This window comes from Saccopteryx bilineata, chromosome 10 (genome assembly GCF_036850765.1).
Source record: "Saccopteryx bilineata isolate mSacBil1 chromosome 10, mSacBil1_pri_phased_curated, whole genome shotgun sequence".
Classification (NCBI taxonomy): domain Eukaryota; kingdom Metazoa; phylum Chordata; class Mammalia; order Chiroptera; family Emballonuridae; genus Saccopteryx; species Saccopteryx bilineata.
Window position 1 is genome coordinate 50,992,033 of NC_089499.1, and position 25,411 is coordinate 51,017,443.

The window sequence follows — 25,411 nt, forward strand, 5'->3', positions numbered from 1 at the left end:
CTGACCAGTCAGCGTGCTGTGGGAGCATGGGGCCCGCCCTCTGGACACATGCGTACTGATGTTGCACCGAAGATGAGTGGCTACCGTGTTTTGGGCCGTGTCTGGAGTGGCTGGTGGTGGGAACCAGGCCTGTGCGCAGCTCGCGCGGTCGCAGGCTTTGGCACCGAGGCCCGGTGATTGCATCCCCCCCACTTCGTGTGGGAGGGAGGGAGAATGGGGCTGGTGGAAGGTGTGTGCAGGATCTGGAGTTAGGAAGATATGGGTTGTAATGTCTGTTCTGCTGTGTGACGGCACAATAGTCTCTAGTCCTCTCTGAGCCTCAGTTTTCTCCTCTGTAAAATGGGGAAAGTCAAACCTAAATATTCGGAGCGCTCAGCCCAGGCTTTCTGAGGCATTTGTAGGATTTGGAAAGAGGTGTGGCGATAAAAATGGGCAGCACTTCGGGAAAAGGATTCCCTTCCTTTGTTGCTTACCCCATCTTTTCCAGGCGTCAGCTGCAATCTCCAGACTCCAGCAAACGATTGGGATCCCTGGGAAATCAGCCCTTCCCAGGGCTTCTGCAGCTAGAGAACCTTAGTCGGGAGGAGCTGATCGATGTATTGAGAGCATCTGTTGTGGACCAGAAAGGTGAGGGTGAGAGAGACAGCTGCACAGAGACGTGGGAGGAGAGCCTGCCGCTCCGAACCTTCTGGGGGACTGTATGGGACTAAAGCCTTTGCGGTCAAAATCTGGTCAGCCTTCTTTAGAGGCATGAGCAGGGTGAACTACACAATCTCTCTGAACCTCAGCATTATGGGGATGGAGTGTGGAGTGAGGGTGAAAATTAGAAAGTCTTGAACACAGTAGGCACTTCAGAATGGGAATTGCTGTAACAAGTTGCTTACTGGTGGACAAAACACAAGCTTTGGTCAGATCTAGGCTCTGTAATCACCTTGCTGCGTGGCTTTAGGAAAATAACAATTAGAGCCTCATTCAGCAATTTAATAATTTTCTCAACTATTTATTGAGCATAGGCTATGTTCCAGGCACTGTGCTAGTCATGGCTATACAAGATACCTAAATATGGTTCCTGCTCTCAAGGAGCCAACATTTTATTGGGAGAAATGGATTAAACAGGAAATAAAGTACTTACTAGTGATCAGTACTATGAATAAAAGTGTTACAACTATGAAGAACTGTAGGACCAGGGCAGACATTAGGTTGCAGAATTATGTCTCTCTGGTGGTGACATCTGAGCCAAGATGACATGAAAGAGCCAGACATGTGAAAATCTGGGACAGAGAAAACAGCACATGTCAAAGCCCTGAGGTGTCAGCGAGGTTAGCATATGTGAGGGACAGGAAGTTCAGTTTAGAGCAGTGGTTCTCAACCTGTGGGTCACGACCCCGGTGGGGGTCGATCGACCAAAACACAGGGGTCACGACCCACAGGTTGAGAACCGCTGGTTTAGACTGTGGTTGACAACTCATGTCTGAGAGTCTAGTGGGCCCACATGATAAGATGAGTTGAGAAAGTGCTTTGTAAACTCTTAATTGCTGTTTTTGCTGTCGATGTTTCTGTAATGAATGTTTTAGGACCACTAGTGACGCTGAACAAGCCGCAAGGTCTTCAAGTGACAGGTATGGGCCGGGGAATGAGATGTACTGAAAGGGGATTTAATGGCTCTGAGGGAGGGAATAGTAAAAAGAAGGGAATGGTGGGATAAAGTTGCCTCTGGAAGCAAGTTACATTTTTCCTTCCTTTTTCCCAGGAAAACCAGGAGAGCTGACATTGTTCTCTGTGCTGCCAGAGCTGAGCCAGTCCCTGGGGTTTGGGGAGCGGGAGCTCCATGTTGTCCAAGCATCTGAGAAGTAAGTGGTGGGGGTGACAAGAAAGTAGGAGGACAGGCAGCCATTTAGGGTTGGGAAACAGTTGCTTGGAAATAAGCTGAGACATTTCTATGGGTGTTTTGGGATCACAGAGATAGAATACAAGGTAAAGGAGGGAGGAGACAGATCTAGGTTCAAATCCTCATACACAAACTGTCATCTTAGACAAAGCATGAAATCTCACTAAGCCTCAGTTTCCTTCTTATAAGATGGAGCTAATAGTACAAATGCTCAGTATGCAATCACTTTTCCAAGCCCATACTCGTGGAAGGCATTGGGAGTTGATCACTGATATTCTTTCCTCTAACTGCTATCAATTAGTGATGGTACTTGAGAAGAAATATTTTTGCAATTCCACTAACTCCTTGGCTTGTTTGTGGGGAATTTAATTATTTCAGAATTAATATGTATAAAATTCCTAATACATTGTAGATACTTAGCATTTGGTGTTGTTATGACATTTGACACTGAGCCCCCTGAGGGTCAGGGCAAAATGAGAGTCATGTTATTATCAAACATAAGGAAGCCTTTTGTCTCGGAAGGAGGTAGGTTATGGTCTGGTGTTACTGTTTGGCCTTAAGCAGGTCAGGGTTTCTCTTTTTTGAGAGTGAGCCCAAGGGACTTTAACTTTTGTGATTTGTCCCCTTCCTTCAGGGACACCTCTGGCCTTGTACTCCTCTCCAATTGTCCCCAGACAGCAAGCCGCCTCCGGAAGTTCTTTGCCCACTCGCGAAGATCCCAGAGACCCACAGTCACATACTGGTGAGAGGTGCTGGGAGGCTGCTGGGGCAGTGGGGAGGTCCGGCAAGCCACTGTGTGACCTCCTCCCACCTCTTTCTCAGGGCTGTCACTGATGGGATCCCAGCTACTTCTGAGGGGAAGATCCCAGCAGCTCTGAAACTGGAACACATTGATGGCGTTGGTCTCGTGAGTCAGGGTCTGGGGGGGGGATAGGAGGGAACTCTCTGGACATATTACCCTTACAGAGGAGTAAAGGTTATAAACTTGGGTTGGCTGGCTCCCCAGTCTCCTAAAACAGACAAGTGACCACTGCCTACTCTGTTTGCCCTCAGTCTGTTGGGAGCAGGAAGAGTCTGAGTAGAGCTCCCAGGTGTGCGTGAAGCTTGTTCATTCTCGGGGATTGATACCACAGGTAGTTCCAGTGAAGGCCCCGTCCCGAAAGGACATCCTGGAAGGTGTCAAGAGGACCCTAAGCCATTTCCGTGTGGTGGCCACAGGCTCTGGCTGTGCCCTGGTCCAGCTACAACCACTAACAGGTGAGTCTAGAGCCCTAGCTAGACTTTAGAACTGTATTTGGCTGGGGAGGGATAGGGGTGGGAGGAAGGTGGTGGTGTTAGCAGCAGCCTGGGGAGCATTTGATGGACCCCAAGCATGTATGTGACCAGGCCCAGCTGGAGAAGGAAACGTTTCTACTGTCTAATGGTCATTCCTTTAAAGTAGCTCATCTCCTTTTTCTTAGTTACTGATCTCAGGGTCTTCTCTTTGTCGCTGTTGTTCTGTAGTTTCCCTATGATGAATCTAGATGTAGGGGTTTAGTTTTACAGTGGTACCTTGAGATACGAATTTAGTTCTGTAACCGAGCTTGTAAGTCAGTCAACTTGTATATCAAACTGCCGATACTGGACCCGTGCGCCAATTAGCGGCAGCTTTCCAAATCACGACTCATATCTCATAATTTCGCTGACTCGTATCTTAAAAAATTCGTATGCTGGGCCTAACCAGGCGGTGGTGCACTGGATAGATTGTCAGACTGGGATGTTTGAGACCCCGAGATTGCAAGCTTGAGCATGGGCTCATCTGGTTTGAGCAAAGCTCACCAGCTTGGACCCAAGGTCACTGGCTTGAGCAAGGGATTACTCAGTCTGCTATAGCCCCATGGTCAAGGCACATATGAGAAAGCAATCAATGAACAACTAAGGTGTTGCAATGCGCAACGAAAAACTAATGATTGATGCTGCTCATCTCTCTCTGTTCCTGTCTGTCTGCCCTATCTATCCCTCTCTCTGACTCTGTAAAAAAAAAAAAAAAATTCGTATGTTGGTCTGTTCGTATCTCAAAGTACCACAGTATTCATCTTGTGATTCACTGTTCTTCCTGAATCCGAAGATTAGTATATTTCATCAGTCCTGGAAAATCCTCTTTTCAAGATTGTGCCTCTTGCATTCTCTCTATTCTCTTTTCAATGCCTAATAGACATATCTAACCTTCTCGTTGTATTTGCTGTCTATTAACTTTTCATTTCTTTATATCTGCTGCATTTCTTTCTTTCTTTTTTTATTAAGTGAGAGGCAGGGAGGCAGAGACAGACTCCCACATGCACCCCAACCGGGATCCACCCAGCAAGTATCCTACTAAGTGATGCTCTGCAACAAAGTTATTTTAGTGCCTGAGGTGTGGCCAGGGAACCATCCTCAGTACCTGGGGCCAACTTTGCTCGAAACATTCTGGCCATGGCTATGGAAAGGGAAGAGAGAGAGAGAGAGAGAAAGGAGAGAGACAGAGAGACAGAGAGACAGACAGAGGGGGAGGGGTAGAGAAGCAGATGGTCACTTCTCCTGTGTGCTGTGACCAGTAATTTCTTTAAATCTATTTGCCACTTGAGTAATTTTCTCTTTAGTTGGATCTAATCTGCCATTTTATCTATTGACTGTATTTTTTACTTCTAGAAGTTCTATCTGGTTCTTTTATAAATACAAATGGCCTTTAAAAAAATATGGCATGCTTTATTACCCATATTATTTGTTTTTTTCTTTAATAATTTAAAACAATTGTATTTCTATAATTCCATTTTCTGAACTTCTTGAAGGTGTATTCTGTTGTGTTTCCCACTGACTCCAACACTGTGATTCGATATTGTCAATTCAGGTTCAACTGGACCTTCATCTGCGGAGATCCTTTATTGCCTCATTGAGAGTGGGGCCTCTCGGAGAGGTTCTGCCTTTGCTTCTGTTCAGTGCCTTAGGGCTATCACTACTTCAGGACCTCCCTAAATATTAGTGTCTTGGTTGGAAGTTCAGATATTCAAGAAGTATTATAGCCCCAAACTTGATGGCTGTGAATTACCAGGGGAAAACTTGTTCATTCTTCTTATCAGATCCTAAGGTAATCATCTGCCTTCCTTGGTGGCTGGCTTTTTCTCCTGGTCCATCCTTTCACTGAAGATGCAGCCCTGCTAGGTTTCACTAGGGCAACCATACCTCATCCCTGGCTCCTAGGGTAGCTACTTAAACCTAAACTGCCTGGGTATCAAGATTGGCAGTACCCCTAGGATAGTTAAAATGGAGTTCTTCTGTGTCCTGGGTTTGTTCTCCTTTTTCTGTTTTGGTGTTGGGTACCTGACTCCTGGATGCCCAGCAGTGTATTTAAAAGGATGATTGTTATATTTTCCCGGTGTTTCTAGATGGTTTATAGCAAGAGAATTTTTAGATTACCTGACATGGAAGCAGAGTACAGCTCCTGGGTTTAAATCCCAGTTTATGGTTGTAGGCAAATTTTTTTTTTTTTTTTTTTTTTTTTGTGACAGAGACAGAGAGAGACTGAGAGACAGACAGATAGACAGGAAGGGAGAGAGATGAGAAGCATCAATTCTTCATTGCGGCACTTTAGTTGTTCATTGATTGCGGGGGCTACAGCAGACCTAGTGAGCCTGTGCTCAAGCTGGTGACCTCGGGATTTCGAACCTGGGTCCTCCACGTCCCAGTCTAACGCTCTATCCACTGTGCCACTGCCTGGTCAGGCGGCAGATCACTTCTTTTTGAGCTTTGGTCTTCCAAAATGATGGTATGACCAATCTTACACTGTTGTCATGAAGATTAAATAAGTTTATATATGTGAAACATTTTGTACCATGTCTAGCACATAGCCTACATTTCTGTATTTGTCAATATATTTTTGGTTATAAGTTTCCCAAAAGCTAGTTCAAATTGGTATAAGCAAAAAAAAAGGAGTTTATTGGCTCTCAAAATTTGGCTGGTCCAGAGGCTAATAGGATGTCATCAGGAAGTAGCTTCAAAAATAAATTCAGGGTTGCCTGTCTTCATGGGTGAGTCCCACAGGCCAGGTGGATTGACAGCTATGACTATCCTGACCTGGTCATGTGCCCTACTCTGGAGGCCAGGGCAGTAGCATCAAACTCACTGAAACTACCTTATCTGAGAATGGGGTGGTGGTATTTTCCCAAAGGAAATGCGAGAGACAGTACTGGGTAGGACAGAGAGAGCAGCTGCTCACCATCTGTCCTGCCTCTGTCTCCCAGTGTTCCCCAGTCAGCTTCAGGTTCACATGGTACTACAGCTCTGCCCTGTGCTCGGAGACCACAGGTATTCTGCCCGCGTGGGCACTGTCCTGGGCCAGCGCTTTCTACTGCCAGCTGAGAGCACCAAATCCCAAAGACAGGTATCTAAGCCCACCTGTCTTATGTCTTCTGGGAATGGGCTGGGGGACGAGGGTGGGCAGCATCTCCAGACATTACCTATGTCCCTGGGGACTAGGAGGCAGTCCCTTGGCTTCCAAGGCTATTGGTAGTCCTGTCCTGTTGTATGGCCCTGAGCAAGTGGCACCCCTCTCTTGGGCTTCATTCTGCTCATCTGTTCCACAAGGGAGTTGAACTAGCTGATTACTAAAGGCCCTCTAAGCCTGCCATTCTTTGAGTCTCTGACATAAGGGGTAAAAGAGGTTATGTGTGTTAGGGTAACTGTCAGCTCTAATAGAGTAGCCTCCAGAGTGTTAACACATTAATATCCCTCCATATGAAGTGCAATTAATGGGGATGAGATAGAAGTGGGCTTTGCTCCAACGGTTACTCAAGAACCCAGGCTATTGCTACCTAGCAGATAAGTGGGGACAGTGCAGTTTCATGTGGGAGATTTTTATGGGCCAGGTCTAGAAGTGGCATACAACCATACACTCCCACTCTATTGGCTAGAACTCACTCAATCACATGTCCTCTAAACTATATGCCCAGGCAGCTGATTTGGTGAACCCCTAGCCAGTGTCTGCCATAGTGTGTATGTATGCATGAATGTGTAGGAAATGGAATAACTAACTATGGATGTGGAGGGAAAGTGGAAGTACTTGCCTCACTCCTATTTTGGTTAGAGCTGGTTGGAACTGACCTGGCTGAATGCTGAAATGTCTCTCCTACCCCAGGTCCTGGATGAAGCCCTCCTCAGATGCCTCTGCCTGACACCTTCCCAGGCTGCTCAGATGCCCTTACATCTCCACCTGTATTGTCTCCAACTCCCAGGCACCAGGCCCATGGATGCCCCCATAGAGCTTTTTGCACCCTTGCCCAGTTATTTCTCCAGGACCCTACAGCGCCTGGGGCTCCGCCAACAGTAGTCCTCCCTCTCCCTGCTGTTCCTACTGGAAAGTGATGAGTGGGGGGACTGCAGACCTGAGGAGAAGGAGTGCTCAACATGCAGTGAGGTCATGGTTTAAGGCTGTGGGCTCTATAACCAGACAGACTGAATCCTGGCTAGGCCACTGTCTGTGTGGTGTTAAGAAGAATAACTTCTCGGCCTAGCGTGCGGAGGACCTGGGTTCGATTCCCGGCCAGGGCACACAGGAGAAGCGCCCATTTGCTTCTCCACCCCTCTGCCGCGCTTTCCCTCTCTGTCTCTCTCTTCCCCTCCCGCAGCCAAGGCTCCATTGGAGCAAAGATGGCCCAGGCGCTGGGGATGGCTCTGTGGCCTCCACCCCAGGCGCTAGAGTGGCTCTGGTTGCAACATGGCGACGCCCAGGATGGGCAGAGCATCGCTCCCTGGTGGGCAGAGCCTCGCCCCATGGTGGGCGTGCCGGGTGGATCCCGGTCGGGCGCATGCGGGAGTCTGTCTGACTGTCTCTCCCTGTTTCCAGCTTCAGAAATATAAAAAAAAAAAAAAAAAAGAAGAATAACTTCACTTTTCTGGACTTGAGATAATAAATGTACCTAACGTGTAATATGATTCTGAGGATTTGTTGAGAAAGTAAATGTTTATCATGGACCAACCATGCTTTCTGCTGCATTCAAAGTGTGGCTTTTTATTTGGCTGTTTCTGCTCCAATTTTTTTTAAGATTTTTTTAAAAATTCATTTTAGAGAGGAGAGGAGAGGAGGAGGAGGAGGAGCAGGAAGCATCAACTCCCATATGTGCCTTGACCAGGCAAGCCCAGGGTTTCGAACCATCAACCGCAGCGTTCCAGGTTGATGCTTTATCCACTGTGCCACCACAGGTCAGGCCTCTGTTCCAGTTCTAGCTGGGAAGAGATGTTAGATTTTAAAATTGTGGTAAAATAACCTAGCAAGATTTATCACCTTAATCATTGTTGAATGCACAGTTCAGTGGCATTAGCACAGTCACAGTGTTTTGCCACCATTATTGTCCCCATCTCCAGAACTCTTCATTTTGCAGAACTGAAACTCTGTCCCCATTACACACTAAGTCCCCATTCTCCCTCCCTGCCCCCAGCAGCCACCATTTTCCTTTGTCTCTATGAATTTGACCACTTTAGGGAACCTTGTGTAAGCAAAGATGAGGGTTCTTTTTTTACTTTAAAAAATTGTGAAATATATTCAACATATAGAGTGATAAAACATCTCTGATTTAAAGAATAATTATAAGGTGACACCTATATAATCACTCAGGGCATGAAATAGAAACATTGTCTCTCGTAGAGTAGTAGTTCTCAGCCCTAACCCACATTAGAATCCCTATACATAGCCCCTCAGGAAGCTTTTTTAAATCCCCATGATTATATATCCCAAAGATCCTGGTTTAAATCTGGGGAGGAGACCCTAGCATCAGTCTTCCTTAAAAGTTCTCTAGGAGATTCAGTCTAGGTTGGAACTAGTGATCTCATGGAAGAATTCTTTCCTTGCTTGTCTTTTTAAGTTTTACCACATATGTATGCATCCTTAAAAGATATATTTCATTTTGCTTATTTCCCAAATTTCTGTAAATAGAATCACGCTGTATACTTTTGCAATTTGCTCTCACTCCATATTGAGCAATGCCTCTGTGTTGTATAGCATGGAATTTGAATTCCAGTGCTTGAATATTCCAGTTTATCCATTCTGTTAATGGACAGTTGGTTCATTCAGCTGTTACCACAATGTTGTAGGTTGTCAACCTGCTTGTAAGCATTTCCTGGTTGTCATGCAAGAATTTCTGGATCAGAGTACATGTATCTTCATTTTCCCAATGTATTAGTTTACTAGGGCTGCCATGGCAAGTTACCACAATCCAAATGACTTAAAAAAACAGTAACTGATTCTCTCAAGGTTCTGGAGGCCAGGAGTCTGATGTCAAGGTTATTGACATGACTGTGCTCTCTCTGAAGGTTCTACAAAAGAATCCTTTCTGGCCTCTTGGTGGCTCCAAGCATACCTTGGCTACATCACAACAATCTCTGCCTCCATCTTCACATGGCCTTCTCGAGTTTGTGCCTTCTCTTCTGGCTTTTTCCTTCTCATTTCTTTCTTTATTTTTTTATTCATTTTATAGAGAGAGAGAAGGAGGAAGCATCAACTTCCATATGTGCCTTGACCAGGCAAGCCCAAGGTTTCAAACCAGCGACCTTGGTGTTCCAGGTCGACACTTTATCCACTGCACCACCACAAGTCAGGCTCTTCTAGCTCTTATAACAGTGATGGGCAATCTTTTGAGCTTGGTGTGTCAAAATTTGCCAAAAAACCGAGTATAACTCGGGTGGTGTATCACTTCGAGAAAAAACCATAATTTCGCAATATTTATAGTTTAAATAACAAAAATGTATAATTGCAATATATAACTATTTAATAAACCAAAAACTAATTATTTAACTTACCTGCTTAGTGACTTCTTTGCTCATCTGTCAGTCAGTTTCTTTTGTTGGTTTTGATATTATTTAACTTGTGTGGGGTGCCGTGAACTAAGATAAGTGAGGAGGAGGGGGAGTTCTTTAACTAACCTGCCTATTAGTGACTTTTTTGTTGCTGAATTTCATTGGCTAAATCTTCAATTGAAGGTTGGTATTTTGTACAAGCCCAAGCAAATGCTACTAACTTCATCTGTCAATCTGTTTCTTTTGTTGGTTTTGATATTACTTAACGCTGAGAATAAGGTCTCACTAAAGTACGTAGAGGGAAAAATTGTGAGTAAAGCCATTGCTATATTTTTCAGGGTGCTAAAAGTGTCTGGTAATCGGTTCCAGGCACTCCAAATTTCCTGTTCGTAGTGGCACTTCTCTTGATTCTCCAAGCGGCAGCTTTCCAGATTCTCAAGCTTTGACGTCAAGTCGACAAACACCTGAGCCCAGATGCTGTCTTGAAATTCTGCAAGTTGCATCTTCTGTAAATTAAGATGGCTGCCGCTATTTCTAATGGCAGGAAATGGCACCCATAGCACAGGCCCTCGCCTCTCCCAGCCTCTCCCTCACTTATCTCAGTAATAATGATCAATTAGAAATCCACGACACCCCAGAACAGTAGATTGGATGATGGTTGCTGTGGTTATGTGGTTGCTGGTAATGGCGATCACAGGGCCCCCAGAGATGCGTCCCTCATGGCATTCTGCTACTCCCTGCTCCGCTGGTCGGAAGTGAGGTCAAAGATCCCCTAACGGCCTAACCGGAAGTCCCAGAACTAGACACTCTGTGCCAGAGTTCTGTTGTTTTGACCTACAGATCTCCAGCACAGAGTGTCTACACTACAGCAAATGATTTATGATTTATCCTCGACTACTGCACCTGGCCATGCAGGATCCGAGGATGAAACGTCCTTCTTGGCATGCGGCCCCATACATCTCTGGGGCCGCGTGTCATCGAAAATGGCTACGCGTGTCAGTGCTGACACGCGTCATAGGTTCACCATCATGGTCTTATAAGGTCTTATTGGATTTAGGGCCCAGATGGATAATCCATGATGATCTCATCTGAAGATCTTTATAAGATATTACATCTACAAAGACCCTTTTACCAAATAAAGTTATATTAGTAGGTTCTAGGTCAGGGTTTGGGAACATTTTTGGCTGAGAGAGCCATGAACACCACATATTTTAAAATGTAATTCCGTGAGAGCCATACAATATGTTTAACACTAAATACAAGTAAATGTGTGCATTTTATGTTAGACCAACACTTTTAAAGTACAATAAGTCTGAATTCTTTTTATAACGTTGTTATGCTGTTGCTAACCAATGATGAATAAAGTACTTCTTACCATTAATGCGACTTCTGGTGCTGCATGGTTTTGCTGATGGCTTTGTAGTCTGGTTGATACGTGGTGAGGTCAAGCTTCATGCAGGTGTTGAGACTTCCATCCATTAAACGTGATCATAGGTTGGTCTTAAAGTTCTTTAGATGTGAGAAAGACTGCTCACAGGCATACGTAGAGCCAAACGTCAGTACAGCAATACTCACACGCTGCAGTGTGTGGTATGTGACAGGAAGTGTGTTCCAAGTTTTGACAATCAGCTGGTCCTCTGGTTGAAGTTTTTTCATTTCTCCCTACTTGTATTTGCTCACCAACTCTGCTTGCTGTTGTGCAAGTCTTTCCAAATCTTCATTCAGTGACTTGAACTTATTCACCCACATGTCTGAGGCCTTCACGTCAGCAGCTTGTAGCTCAAAATCTCTAACGGAAACACCAGGGATGTAATGCAGGTCAGCACAGTCCACTGCACACTCCGTGGATGGGTGATGAACTTAAAAAGACGAGTGCGCTAAAAAAAAAAAAAAAAAAAAAAACAAGACAAGTGCGCTCACGAAATTCATCAAAGTGTGCTTTGAATGACAGCAGGAGATTAGATGTGAAGCCCGCTAGCCGCTGGAGATCAAGATGTTGAGCAGGGTCACTTGCTATGCATGCATCTTTAAACTCTTCCCAGTTTTTCAAAGTGTAGTAAACCAGTAGTCCCCAACCTTTTTAGGGCCACGGACCGGTTTAATGTCATAAAATATTTTCACGGACCAGCCTTCAGGGTGGGACGAATAAATGTATCACGTGACCGAGACAAGTGTCAAGAGTGAGTCTTAGATGGATGTAACAGAGGGAATCTGGTCATTTTTTTAAAATAAAACATCGGCCTGACCAGGCGGTGGTGCAGTGGATAGAGCGTCGGACTGGGATGCGGAAGGACCCAGGTTCGAGACCCCGTGGTCACCAGCTTGAGCGCGGGCTCATCTAGTTTGAGCAAAAGCCCACCAGCTTGAACCCAAGGTCGCTGGCTCCAGCAAGGGGTTACTCAGTCTGTTGAAGGCCCGCGGTCAAGGCACATATGAGAAAGCAATCAATGAACAACTAAGGTGTTGCAACACACAACGAAAAACTAGTGATTGATACTTCTCATCTCTCTCCATTCATGTCTGTCTGTCCCTGTCTATCCCTCTCTCTGACTCACTCTCCATCTCTGTAAAAAATTTTAAAAAGTTTTAAAAAATTTAAAAAAAATAAAAAAAATAAAACATCGTTCAGACTTAAATATAAATAAAGCAGAAATAATGTAAGTTATTTATTTTCTCTGCGAACTGGTACCAAATGGCCCACGGACAGGTACCGGTCCGCGGCCCAGGGGTTGGGGACCACTGTAGTAAACAACCTGTTTTAATGTCAGCAATGAAGAGTTCCAGCTTGTTTTCAAATGCAAACACTATGCTCTGGTTTCTCTTCAGATCGTATAAATCTTTCGCCTTTTCAAATGCAAACACTGCTTGTTGAAGGGATAAAACTGTATTTCCAACGCCTTGCATTTTCACATTGAGCCGGTTCAGATGTTCAGTCATGTCCACGAGATAGTAGAACTTCAGGAGCCACTCAGTGTTAGTTAACTCAGGATGCTCGACGTTTTTCATTTCAATAAAAGTCCGGATTTCGCTCAGACAAGCCGCGAAATAGCTGAGCACCAACGCACATTGCTGTGCAGAAGCAGACCAGGATAATTATTCCCAACTTCATCCAGTAGTGTTTTAAACTGGCAATCATTTAAAGCTCAGGCAACAATAAAGACCACCCAAATGACCAGCAACATCACCTCACCAAGCTGCTCGCCACACATCTGAGCACAAAGCGCCTCCTGATGTAGGATGCAGTGAAAACTTAGGATGGGTCTCTTTTCATGTTCACGAAGTAGCGCTACAAGTCCTCTGTTTTTCCCCACTGTGCACCATCAGTACACACCGAAATAAGTTTATCCATCGGTAGATTTTTTCCTTTAGCGAACTCAGTGAAAGACTTGAATAAATCCTCCCCTCTTGTTGTCTCTTTCCTAGGCAAACCAGCAAGACTTTCCTCACACAGCCTACCTTGCAATCACACTGAACTGGGATAAATGGCTTATGTCTGTTGACCCATCCAAAGCGAGAGAAAAGAATGCTGCTGCATTTATGTCCTTCACTTGTGTTGCCTCAATTTGATTTGCCATCATGATGGTATGATCATGAACAGTTCTTGCTGACAGAGGCATGTCTTTTATTCATTTGATTATCTTGTCTTTATCCGAAAAGTCGTCAAAAAGTTCATTGGCAACATGAAGCATGAATGTTTTGGCATACTCCCCATCTGTGAATGGCTTTCTGTTTCTCACAATTGCTAAAGCACCAGCAAAGCTAGCCTTGTTGGGTCCAAACACGGAGTTGCTGCTGACTAGCTTGCACTCTGCACAGTAGCTCTTGACATGCTTTCTTCCTGCTGTCCCCCGCTGGATATTTCGATGCAAATGTAGTATGGTGTGTGTCGAAGTGCCGCTTTACATTTGACCGTTTCATTGATGCAATTTTATCATTGCATATTAGACACACTGCAGAACCTGCTCTCTCCACAAAGACGAATTCCTCTGTCCATTCCTACTGAAAAGTACGATATTCCTCATCTTTTTTTCTTTTAGCCATCTTCTTCGTCAAAAGGGTTTCTGCAATTAGCTAGCTGACTACTTGATTAAAAGGAAGGAAGTTTACTTCTTGACCTCACAACGACCCGTGTACGTTAGGCATTATCCAATAAAAATTTGGTGTTGTCCTGGAGGACAGCTGTGATTGGCTCCAGCCACCCGCAACCATGAACATGAGCGGCAGGAAATGAATGGATTGTGATACATGAGAATGTTTTATATTTTTAACATTATTTTTTTTATTAAAGATTTGTCTGCAAGCCAGATGTAGTCATCAAAAGAGCCACATCTGGCTCGTGAGCCATAGGTTCCCAACCCCTGTTCTAGGTAGACATATCTTTGGTGGTGGTGGTGGGGGGTCCATTCAATCCATTACAACTAAGAAATACCTGACTTTTCAGACAGGTATGGCTTGTTGGATATTTTCTTTTTAGGTGACTTTGGACCCTTGCTGAAGAAGGGACAGACCCACTCCCTCTAGAGGAGTGCTGAGGTTCAAGCAGGGACCACTCTTCTCCCTGTATCTCCTGATGTAAATCTTGTGCCTGTTAGCTGTCAGCCCAGCTCCTCCTCTGGTCTTGAGGACTTGGAGGACTCCCTGTGGTCAGCCATTCTGACAATCAGACTTCTTCCCACTGCCCAGTGGGGGAAGATGAAGGCTTGGGCAAGCCATGTCTCCTCATTTAGACTCAGTTTCCCTTCTGTAAAGGCTTATCTTCCCTTTCAAAGATCGAGAGAATTCGTGAACAGGAAGCCCCATGTTTGCTGCGATGTGGGAGATTTGGGCCTTGCTTCCTGGAGGAGTTGCTGATGGCCTCTTGTTCTGGACCTTGGGGTACAGAGCCCAACTCTATCCTCTACTCTCCAATAGAAATGGAGCCAAGCCAAGAATACTTTACTTGCTCCTTTTTATTTGGCACTGCATCTGGGATGGGGGCAATGAGGCCTGAAGCAAGGGCTTCTCTAGCCTCACATCCCCCCCTATGTCCCCAAACCCCTGGTGAGCACTGATTAGGGGTAGGGGTCCTGGAACGCTCAGCATCTTCACGAAGCATGCTTCAGCCTTGGGTCGGTCACAGAGTCTGACCTTGAACTCGCCTTTGGCCTTGATCTTCCTACATGTGCTAGAAAGATTTCCAAATTCAAAGGGTAGAGACCGCAAGGCACCTCCAGAATGGAGACCACGAAGGCGCTTGGGAGCAACAGCCTTGGTGTGAAAGGAGGGAAGAAGGGGAAGACACAATCAGGAATTTGTCCAGGAAGGGAATTCCGAGGGAAACTAGCCCTCCCCTGGGGCTCCAGCCAGCCTCGGAGCTGCCCTCTGCCTGTGCCCTCCAGCCCTGACCCAAGCACTCAGCACTGCCCACCAGGGTACAAGTCATAGTCTGAGGCCCACCTTTCTTGGTTTCAGGACAGTGGGTGCCTGCTTGAGTTCAGGGTTAGGTGGGAGGGAAAGCAAAACCTTGGCGGTAGGTAGAATCATCAAGGCCTTGCCTGTAGTCACCAGGGCCTTAGAGCCCACCAGCTTGCTGTGCTGCAGTCTGAGGACCTGCCCCTGGGGTTGGAGCACATGGACAGAAGGTAGCCAGGCCTTGGTGCGGAGGCTGGGGAAGTGGTAAGGGGCTGTGGGAGTAAGAGGCACTGTGAAGGCCTGGGGAGGACCCAAGGTTGATCAGCTACCCCTCAAGGGGTGTGTGTGTAGCAGGAAGTGGGGGAAGATGAAGGCTGGGGCATATGAAGACAGATGGAGCCCTCCCAGTTCCTCCTCCAGAGGTCATGGGGAGGACACAAGGTTTGGAGTCCAACAGACCTGAGTCTGCATCCCATCTCTACCCCTTCTGAGCTGTGCAACCTCGGGCAACTTCCTGAAACTTCCTGATACCTCACCTGGAAAATGAGGATAATAGTACCTATCTCACTAGGTTGTGAGGAACTACAAGAGCTGGCTAGGTAGCAAAGTTCCTTTCTCCCAGAGGCAACTTTGCATGGAGGCCAAGGCAGCACACTGTGGCAGGGAGATCTGGGCTCTGGAGAGAACTCTACCTGGGAATGAGTCCTGGCACCTTTGAAATAACTACCTTGCAGGATGACTCTTTTGGAGGGGACAATACTCATTTGGTTGTGTATTTATATAAAACACTTTGCAAGTGTTGGCTTTTACTTGCTACTGGTGGCTCTTTGGTGGGGTGAGAGTAAGGGGCAAATTCAGGTGGTTAGGGGGGCTTGGAGAGCAGGAAGAAATTGCCTTGGGACTCTGGGGTGTTTGGGGGGAATGGTCTTACTCAGGGTCTGGTTTCTCAATGGCAATCTATTCAAGGGGTGGGGTTGCCTATCCCCACTAGCAAAGGTCATGGTGAAAATGCAGCTCTTCCTTGTGCTGGGGGGCTCCCACTTCTGGATACTGGGGTGGACCAGAGCTATAGCACTTTTTGCCTTGCCTTTCTTCCTCTTCCCAGAGATCGATGTAGTGACAGCAGAGTCTAGTTTCTCAGTGTGCTCCACGCTCCTGGCCCCAGGAACTTTCCCAGGAGCTGACATGTGGATAAGGGTCTCCGTGTCCTTGCCTTCCCCAGAGCCTCGCTGGGTCAGCAGGTGAGGGAGTGCTGTGCGGACCCCTGTCCGCCGGTGACACATCGCCATGGCCTTCTTGATAGTGGAGCCCTCTACTAAGAGCTGGATACCCACATACTGGGGCACCTCCACAGCAGGCTATGAGGAAGAAAGGGAGACAAGGCCTGCTCAGACAGTACTGATGGAATTTTATACCTAAGGGACAGGGCAGAGATGGATGGTATTAGTTTCTGGGACACCTAGTTAGGAGACATTTCTGAGCTCAGAAAGGGGAAGCCTACCTCTATCCGATAAGCAGGCATCCCCAAACTACGGCCTGCCCCGCGGGCCACAATGCGGCCCCCTGAGGCCATTTATCCAGCCCCCACTGCACTTCTGGAAGGGGCACCTCTTTCATTGGTGGTCAGTGAGAGGACCACTGTATTTGGCAGCCCTCCAATGGTCTGAGGGACAGTTAACTGGCCCCTGTGTAAAAAGTTCGGAGACCCCTGCAGGGGTCTGGCCCTGGAGGCCTAAATCAGTCCCTAGAGCAGCAGTTCTCAACCTGTGGGACGCAACCCTGGCGGGGGTCGAACGACAAATGTGTTTTGGTTGTTCGACCCCCGCCGGGGTCGCGACCCACAGGTTGAGAACCGCTGCCCTAGAGTGTCACCGAGCCCCTAGGATTAGTAACGCAGAAAGGCCAGGTAGTCTCACCCACACCTCCACTACCACCTCTCCATGCCCTTGCCCTTCTAAAATGCCCTGGCCCCTGCTGGTATATGTGAGGCTCTCTCTACTCCACAGGCCACTCCAATGGGAAGCTTCCTGAGTGGAACTGGATTCTCTGCAGAGAGAAGTTGAGTTATGACATCCAGACATATAAGAGACTTAGAACCTGCCTAGAGCATCATGTGAACCCAAGTTACATGGAAGCAGAAACTAAGAGCTTAAAGATGGCATTCTGTGGAGGGGATGAAGTAGCAGATATGCACAGGGAGGCAGAGAAATTGCTCCTGTGTAATTTCAGTTCCTATAAAGCCAGGCTGTACGCCTGACCTGTGGTGGCGCAGTGGATAAAGCGTCAACCTGGAATGCTGAGGTCGCCGGTTCAAAACCCTGAGCTTGCCTGGTCAAGGCACATATGGGAGTTGATGCTTCCTGCTCCTCCCCCCTTCTCTCTCTCTCTCTCTCTCGCCCCCCTCTAAAATGAATAAATAAATAAAAATAATTAAAAAAAAAAAGCCAGGCTGTACATCTTACAGGTAGGCTCCAGGAGAGCTCCTTGTGTTTTGCTAAAACCCCTTCTTTTCACTCAGAACTAGTTTGAGGTGTTTTCTCTGTCATCACAGTATCCTGATTAAAATCCATCTAAACAGGGTCATTTGGAGCTTGTTAAAAATCCAGCTATCAAGCCCTGGCCGGTTGGCTCAGTGGTAGAGCGTCAGCCTGGCGTGCAAGGGGTCCCGGGTTCGATTCCCAGCCAGGGCACACAGGAGAAGCACCCATCTGCTTCTCCACCCCTCTCCCTCTCTTTCCTCTCTGTCTCTCTCTTCCCCTCCCGCAGTGAGGCTCCATTGGAGCAAAGATGGCCCGGGCGCTGGGGATGGCTCCTTGGCCTCTGACCCAGGCGCTAGAGTGGCTCTGGTTGCAACAGAGCGATGCCCCGGAGGGGCAGAGCATTGCCCCCTGGTGAGCATGCCGGGTGGATCCCGGTCGGGCGCATGCGGGAGTCTGTCTGTCTCTCCCTGTTTCCAGCTTCGGAAAAATACAAAAATAAAAATAAAAAATCCAGATATCAGAGTTTCTGAAAAGTCCGACTAGAAAAAGCTCATCTTTAGAGAAGAATCAGGTAATAAATGGAGAAGGAAACAGAGAATCAGAAACTTACCATTTTGTAACTAATACAAAAGGCAAAAATTAAACTGGGTATCAAAACGAGTAGGATGACAGGAAAATGTATCATTTGCACAGGGCCAAAGTATCATCTTACAAAACAACTGATCATTGCAAAGAGGAGGATACAGCTTACAATGGAGAGATCTGGTAGCCACTACCTTAACCCCATGGTCAGGCTTGGCATCATTAATTGTGAGACGCTGTGACAGTGTGTGCTTTTTGCCACTGTATGAGGTACCCAACATCACCTCTCAAGTGGTCTTGTCAAAAATGTTAACCTGAACCTCATCAAGCTGTTTGACCTAACTTCTAGTTTACAGGATATTCAGATAACAGAAGATAAAAACCGCCCCAAAGAAACAATCAGATAAACCCAGAATGTGGGACAGTTTTACAAAACAATCAGCCTGGTTCCTTCAAAAGATCCAAACTGGGGTTTGGGGGGCAATGGGGCTGTTCTAGATTAAAAGACATAAAAAAGCATCAAAAAGGACACCTAGGAATAAATTTAACCAAGAAGGTGCAAGACCTGTACACCAAAAACTAAGGAAAGAAATTAAGACACAAATAAATGGGAAGATATTTTGTGTTTATGGGTTGGAAGAATTAATATTGTTAAAGTGTTCATAATACTGCCTGACCAGGTAGTGGTGCAGAGGATAGAGCATCGGACTGAGATGCAGAGGAACCAGGTTCGAAACCCCAAGGTCACCAGCTTGAGTGCAGGTTCATCCGACTTGAGCGTGGGGTCGCTATCTTGAGCCCAAAGGCCGCTGGCTTGAAGCCCAAGGTTGCTAGCTTAAGCAAGGGGTCACTCACTCTGCTGCAGCCCCCTGGTCAAGACACATATGAGAAAGCAATCAATAAAGAACTAAGGAGCCACAACGAAGAACTGATGCTTCTTATCTCTCTCCCTTCCTGTCTGTCCCTATCTGTCTCTGTCACTAAATAAATAAATAAATAAATAAATAAATAAATAAATAAATAAAGTGGCTATACTAGCCAAAGCAATCTATGGATTCAATGCAATTTCTATCAAAATACCAATGGCGCCTGACAAGGCGGTGGCATAGGACTATCATATGATCCAGTAAATTTCACTTATGGGCATTAATTCAAAGGAAGCAAAATGCTAACTCAAAAATATATATGCAGGCCCTGGCCGGTTGGCTCAGCGGTAGAGCGTCGGCCTGGTGTGCGGGGGAACTGGGTTCGATTCCTGGCCAGGGCACATAGGAGAAGTGCCCATTTGCTTCTCCACCACCCCCCCTCCTTCCTCTCTGTCTCTCTCTTCCCCTCCCGCAGCCAAGGCTCCATTGGAGCAAAGATGACCCCGGGCACGCTGGGGATGGCTCCTTGGCCTCTGCCCCAGGCGCTAGAGTGGCTCTGGTCGCGGCAGAGTGATGCCCCTGAGGGGCAGAGTGTCGCCCGCTGGTGGGCAGAGCTTCGCCCCTGGTGGGCGTGCCGGGTGGATCCCGGTCGGACGCATGCGGGAGTCTGTCTGACCGTCTCTCCCCGTTTCCAGCTTCAGAAGAAAAAACAAAAGAAAAAGAAAGAAAAAAAAAAAGAAAGAAATGGATAACAAAAATGTGGTGCGCGCGCGCGCACACACAATGGAATATTATTCAGCCATAAAAAGAAGGAAATCTTGCTATTTGCAACAAACATGGATGGACCTTAAGGGCATTATACTAAGTAAAATAAGTCAGACAGAGAAAAACAAATTCCATATGAGCTCACTTATATGTAGAATCTTTAAAAAAGAAAAAAAAAACCACCCAAAATCAAACAAAACAACTGAACTCATAGATACAGAGAATGTATCTATGAGTGGTTGCCAGAGATGGGAGGATGAAGGAATGAGTGAAATGGGTGAAGGTGGTCAAAAGGTTTAAATTTCCAGTTATAAAAATAAATAAGTCATGGGAATGTAATGTATAGCATGGAGACTATAATTAATAATACTGTGATGTATATTTGGAAGTTGCTAAGACAATAGATCTTCAAGCTTTCATCACAAGAAAAAATTTGCTAACTACATGTGGTACTGAATGTTAACTAGACTTATTGTGCTGATCACTTCACAATACATACAAATATCAAATCACTATGTTGTACAACTGAAATGAATATAATGTTATATCAATTACATCTCAATTTTTAAAAACAGTAACAAAATTTCAGAGACATCTAAGTCATGCCAGAGAGACCCTTTAAAAAGTAGCTACAAATCTTTTAAGCATCCCAAAGGCTTACCTGTAGGTCTTATGTTTCAATCTCTAACACATTTGGAGATAGCAGAGGTCTGCTAAATAGCAGGGCTTCTATAATTTTGAGGGCTGTGTGCTACAGCAGTCTCACAGAAGAGAGAAGAGCTCTTAGATTTGTGGACATGGCTTTTGTATAATAGAATGGATTATAAATTGATATATAAGAAACAAAAGTTTGCCTGATCAGGCAGTGACACAGTGGATAGAGCGTTGGCCTGGGATGCTGAGGACCCAGGTTCAAAACCGTGAGGGCACCAGTTTGAGCGCAGGCTCACCAGCTTGAGCACAGGATTGCTGGCTTGAGTGTGGGATCATAGATACGACCCCATGGTCACTGGTTTGAGCCCAAGATCGCTGGCTTGAGCAAGGGGTCACTGGCTTGGCTGGAGACCCTGGGACCAAGGCACATACAAGAAAGCAATCAGCCCTGGCCGGATAGCTTGGTTGGTTAAGAGTATCATCCCAAAGCACAGAGGTTTTTGGTTCAATTCCTGGTCATGGCACATACAGAAACAGAGCAATGTTTCTATCCCTCTCTCTTTCTCTCCCTTCCTCTCTCTAAAATCAATAAAATAAACATTTTTAAAAAAATAGAAAGCAATCAATGAACTAAGGTGCTGCAACTATAAGTTGATGCTTCTCATCTCTCTTCCTGCCTGTCTCTGACTTTCACTCACTAATAAATAAATAAATAAAATTAAAAAAAAGAAACAAAGGCTTTAATTTTTTATTTTTTTTGTATTTTTTCTGAAGTTGGAAATGGGGAGGCAGTCAGACAGACTCCCGCATGCACCCGACCGGGATCCACCCAACATGCCCACCAGGGGGCAATGCTCTGCCCATCTGGGGCATCGCTCTGTTGCAACCATTTTAGTACCTGAGGCAAGGCCATGGTGCCATCCTCAGCACCCGGGCCATCTTGCTCCAGTGGAGCCTTGACTGCGGGAGGGGAAGAGAGAGATAGAGAGAAAGGAGAGGGGGAGAGGTGGAGAATCAGATGGGCACTTCTCCTGTGTGCCCTGGCCAGGAATTGAACCCGGGACTCTTGCACGCCAGGCCAACGCTCTACCACTGAGCCAACCAGCCAAGGTGAAACAAAGACTTTTAAAATTTTCAACTTGGGCCCTGGCTGGTTGACTCAGCGGTAGAGCGTCGGCTTGGCGTGCGGGGGACCCGGGTTCGATTCCTGGCCAGGGCACATAGGAGAAGTGCCCATTTGCTTCTCCACCACCCCCCCTCCTTCCTCTCTGTCTCTCTCTTCCCCTCCCGCAGCCAAGGCTCCATTGGAGCAAAGATGGCCCGGGCGCTGGGGATGGCTCCTTGGCCTCTGCCCCAGGCACTAGAGTGGCTCGGGTCGCGGCAGAGCGACGCCCCCTGGTGGGCAGAGCTTTGCCCCTGGTGGGCGTGCTGGGTGGATCCCGGTCGGGCGCATGCGGGAGTCTGTCTGACTGTCTCTCCCCGTTTCCAGCTTCAGAAAAATACAAAAAGAAAAAAAATTATCAACTTGGCCTGACCAGATAATGGCACAGTGGATAGAGTGTTGGATTGGGATGTGGAGGACCCAGGTTCGAAGCCCCGAGGTCACCAGCTTAGCGCAGGCTCATCTGGTTTGAGCAAGGCTCATCAGCTTGAGCCCAAGACCACTGGCTTAAGCAAGAGGTCACTTGGTCTGCTGTAACCCCACGGTCAAGGCACATATGAGAAAGCAATCAGTGAACAACTAAGGTGCCACAACAAAGAATTGGTGCTTCTCAACTCTCTCCCTGTCTGTCCCTCTCTCTCTGTCTCTGTCACAAAACAATAATTAATTAAATTAAATTAAATTATCAACTTGGTCTGACCAGGCAGTGGCACAGTGGATAGAGCATTGGACTGGGGCATCAGACTAGAACGCAGAGGACCCAGGTTCAAAACCCCAAAGTCACCAGCTTGAGCACAGGCTTGCTGGCTTGAGTGTGGGATCATAGACATGACCCCATGGTTGCTGGCTTGAGCCCAAAGGTCGCTGGCTAGGCCCTAGCCAGTTGGAACAGTGGTAGAGTGCTGGTCCTGTGTGTGAATGTCTTGGATTCGAATCCTGGTCAGGGCACATAGGAGAAGCGACCATCTGCTTCTCCACCCTTCCCCCTCTCCTTTCTTTCTATCTCTCTCTTCCCCTCCCACAGTCAAGGCTCCACTGGAGCAAGATGGCCCGGGTGCTGAGGATGGCACCATGGCCTTGCCTCAGGTACTAAAATGGTTCCAGTTGCAATGGAGCAATGGCCTCAGATGGGTAGAGCATCAACCCCTAGTGGGCTTGCCAGGTGAATCCCAGTTCTGGTGCATGTGGAAGTCTGTCTCTCTGCCTCCTCACTTCTCACTTAAGAAAAATACAAAAAATAAAAATATAAACCAAATGTCACAAATAAAAAAATAAATAAAAATATAAACTTGGGACAGATGCAATATGAAATGAAAGAGGTTTTGTTTTAAAAGTGTTAATTTCTTGACCTGTGGTGGCGCAGTGGATAAAGCATCAACCTGGAATGCTGAGGTCGCTGGTTCAAAACCCTGGGATTACCTGGTCAAGGCACATATGGGAGTTGATGCTTCCTGCTCCTCCCCCTGTTCTCTCTCTATCTCTTCCTCTCTCTCTCTCCCCTCTTTCTCTAATAAAAATGACTAAGTAAAATCTAAAAAAGTAAATAAATAAAAAAAATTAAAGGTGTTAATTTTATTTTTTATTTTATTTATTTATTAACAGAGACAGAGAGAGAGGGATTGACAAGGACCGACAGACAAGAACAGAGAGATGAGAAGCATCAATCATTAGTTTTTCGTTGCATGATGCGACACCTTAGTTGTTCATTGATTGCCTTCTCATATGTGCCTTGACCGTGGGCCTTCAGCAGACCAAGTAACCCCTTGCTAGAGCCAGTGACCTTGGGTCCAAGCTGGTGAGCCTTGCTCAAACCAGATGAGCCCGCACTCAAGCTGGCAACCTCGGGATCTCGAACCTGGGTCCTCCGCATCCCAGTTCGACGCTCCATCCACTGCGCCACCACCTGGTCAGGCGAAAGACGTTTTTGTACTCCCAAATTTCTAAGAGCAGATAACAGACTAAGAACTATTGAGAATGTTCATGAAAAAGGAAGGATGAATCCAAGCTGAACTGAGATCCCAATGAATGGAAGCAAGAGCCATGGAGAACTCCTAGGAAGTAACAGTGGGTCTTACTAGCAAAACTAGAAATGTATGCTAAGGCTGGATTTCAGAATTTGCATGGACCAATGATTCCTGTGTATTTCCCATCCTTACTATCCTTTTGGGTGGGAGTGTCTATAAGAACAGCAGCAGCGACTTTCACTAACGGATTTACTATATATCCAGGCACTGTACAGGTAATACCAATTATCATGAGACACCTAACCTTATTAGGTAATAACAACAACAGCTAAAACCTCTGTAGCATTTAGTATGTGCTAGGCATATTCTAACATGCTTTCAACTCATTTAATTCTCACAAATTTATGAGGTAAGTACTGTTTTCATTTGCGCTTTACAGATAAGGAAACTGAGACCCCCCCCTCCCTTCTTCCTAGAGATTAGGAAATTGTTCAAAGTCACACAGTTTGTATTGTTGAGCAGAGATTTGAACCCAGGGAGGTTTAGGAATACCGTGCTACATATCTCTCTAAAAATATTACCCACATGAAGTAACTCATTTCATCCTCTCAAACCCCATGAAAAAGAAGGTAGTAGCTTCTCCACCTTAAAGATGAGAAAACAGATGAACTAAATCACTGACAGGACCAGGATTTGAACTGGGTCTGACTGCAGTGCTTTATGCTTCACTATGGGGCTGCCTGGAAGGAGGCAGGACTCTCTGGGGTCCTGTCTGGGCCTGGCCACCTCACCTACCTGCTTGTAGATGAGCTCAAAGGCTCCTGTGTCACAATTTCGGTCCAGCCGCCGGTCAATGACCACGCGCAGGGTGTCGGCTTGCACGTCGGCACAGAGCCGGGCAGTGACACACGTGGAGGGCGCCATGGTGGGGCTGGCATTGATCTCAATCAGCCAGGGCTTGAAGTTTTCGCCAAACACAAAGTCCGCACCATAGAGCTCAAAGCTAGCCTTCCGACACTGCACGGTGTCCTGGGAGGTCTGAAGAGCATGGATCACTGCGGACTTCATGCCAGGCACCATGACAGTGGACCAAACATCTGGGGCCCCCATGTCCTGCAGGTGGGCCTGGAACTTCTGGCTTGACCACATGTTGTCTGAGGGCAGCAGCGGGTGCCGATAGCGTGAATTCTCCAGGTGCTTCTGGATGGAGTTGTTGCACAGGTGCACTGAGCTGGGGTAGAGGGCAAAAAGCTGATGGTCTGGGCTCCTTTGCTCATCCCACCCAAGCCTGGGGAAGGCAGGCAAAGCCTGGATCCAGCCCTAGGCCACCATGGACTCTTTAACTTGAAATGGGGTCCTGCTGGAGAGGACAAAGACCTGTGGTCCATAACATTCATCTAGAGTTTAGACTATTAAAACGAACCTTATCTCTCAGGACCTCTTTTGAGGGCACTAACTGTGGAGAACACAGTGCTAAGTGCTTTGGGGATAGTGTCAGTTAACCCTTCCAGTGCCTGGAAGGTGGGTAAGAGTATAAGACCTATATTCACTAAGATGTGTGCTCAAATCCTATCTTCGCCACCAACTAATTGTGAGATCTTAGGCAAGTCGTTTAATCCTAGTGCTCCTTTCACATCTATAAAAATGGGGATACAGCCTGAACAGGCAGTGGCACAGTGGATAGAGCGTCAGACTGGGATGCGGAGGACCCAGGTTCAAGACCCCGAGGTCACCAGCTTGAGCGTGGGCTCATCTGGTTTGAGCAAAGCTCACCAGCTTGGACCCAAGGTCGCTGGCTCGAGCAAGGGGTTACTCGGTCTGATGTAGCCCCACAGTTAAGGCACATATGAGAAAGC

At 46.6% G+C, this 25,411-nt stretch overlaps 2 protein-coding genes across 5 annotated transcripts in view; one reads left to right on the plus strand and one right to left on the minus strand.

Moving 5' to 3' along the window:
• The first annotated feature begins 48 nt into the window (after nt 1–48).
• Nucleotides 49–11,080, plus strand: RPUSD3 (RNA pseudouridine synthase D3). Of its 4 annotated transcripts, XM_066245950.1 has the most exons (9): nt 49–173; nt 488–627; nt 1,575–1,619; nt 1,751–1,850; nt 2,523–2,630; nt 2,711–2,795; nt 3,022–3,145; nt 6,145–6,284; nt 7,038–9,689. In XM_066245950.1, the coding sequence occupies exons 1-9, from the start codon at nt 49–51 to the stop codon at nt 7,227–7,229; spliced, it is 1,059 nt and encodes a 352-aa protein (XP_066102047.1). In that variant the 3' UTR covers nt 7,230–9,689. The 4 variants fall into 4 exon arrangements, with proteins under 4 accessions (XP_066102047.1, XP_066102051.1, XP_066102048.1 ...); XM_066245954.1 differs by lacking the exons at nt 6,145–6,284; nt 7,038–9,689 and adding an exon at nt 10,030–11,080; XM_066245951.1 differs by lacking the exon at nt 1,575–1,619.
• A 2,021-nt stretch (nt 11,081–13,101) lies between these two features.
• TTLL3 (tubulin tyrosine ligase like 3) overlaps nt 13,102–25,411 on the minus strand; it is a 34,642-nt gene continuing 22,332 nt past the window's right edge. Inside the window, 7 exon segments of the mRNA XM_066245947.1 lie at nt 13,102–14,674; nt 14,677–14,809; nt 14,812–14,904; nt 14,906–14,938; nt 15,128–15,354; nt 16,170–16,440; nt 24,351–24,786. Coding sequence (XP_066102044.1) covers nt 14,589–14,674; nt 14,677–14,809; nt 14,812–14,904; nt 14,906–14,938; nt 15,128–15,354; nt 16,170–16,440; nt 24,351–24,786 — 1,279 coding nt within the window. The 3' untranslated portion in view covers nt 13,102–14,588.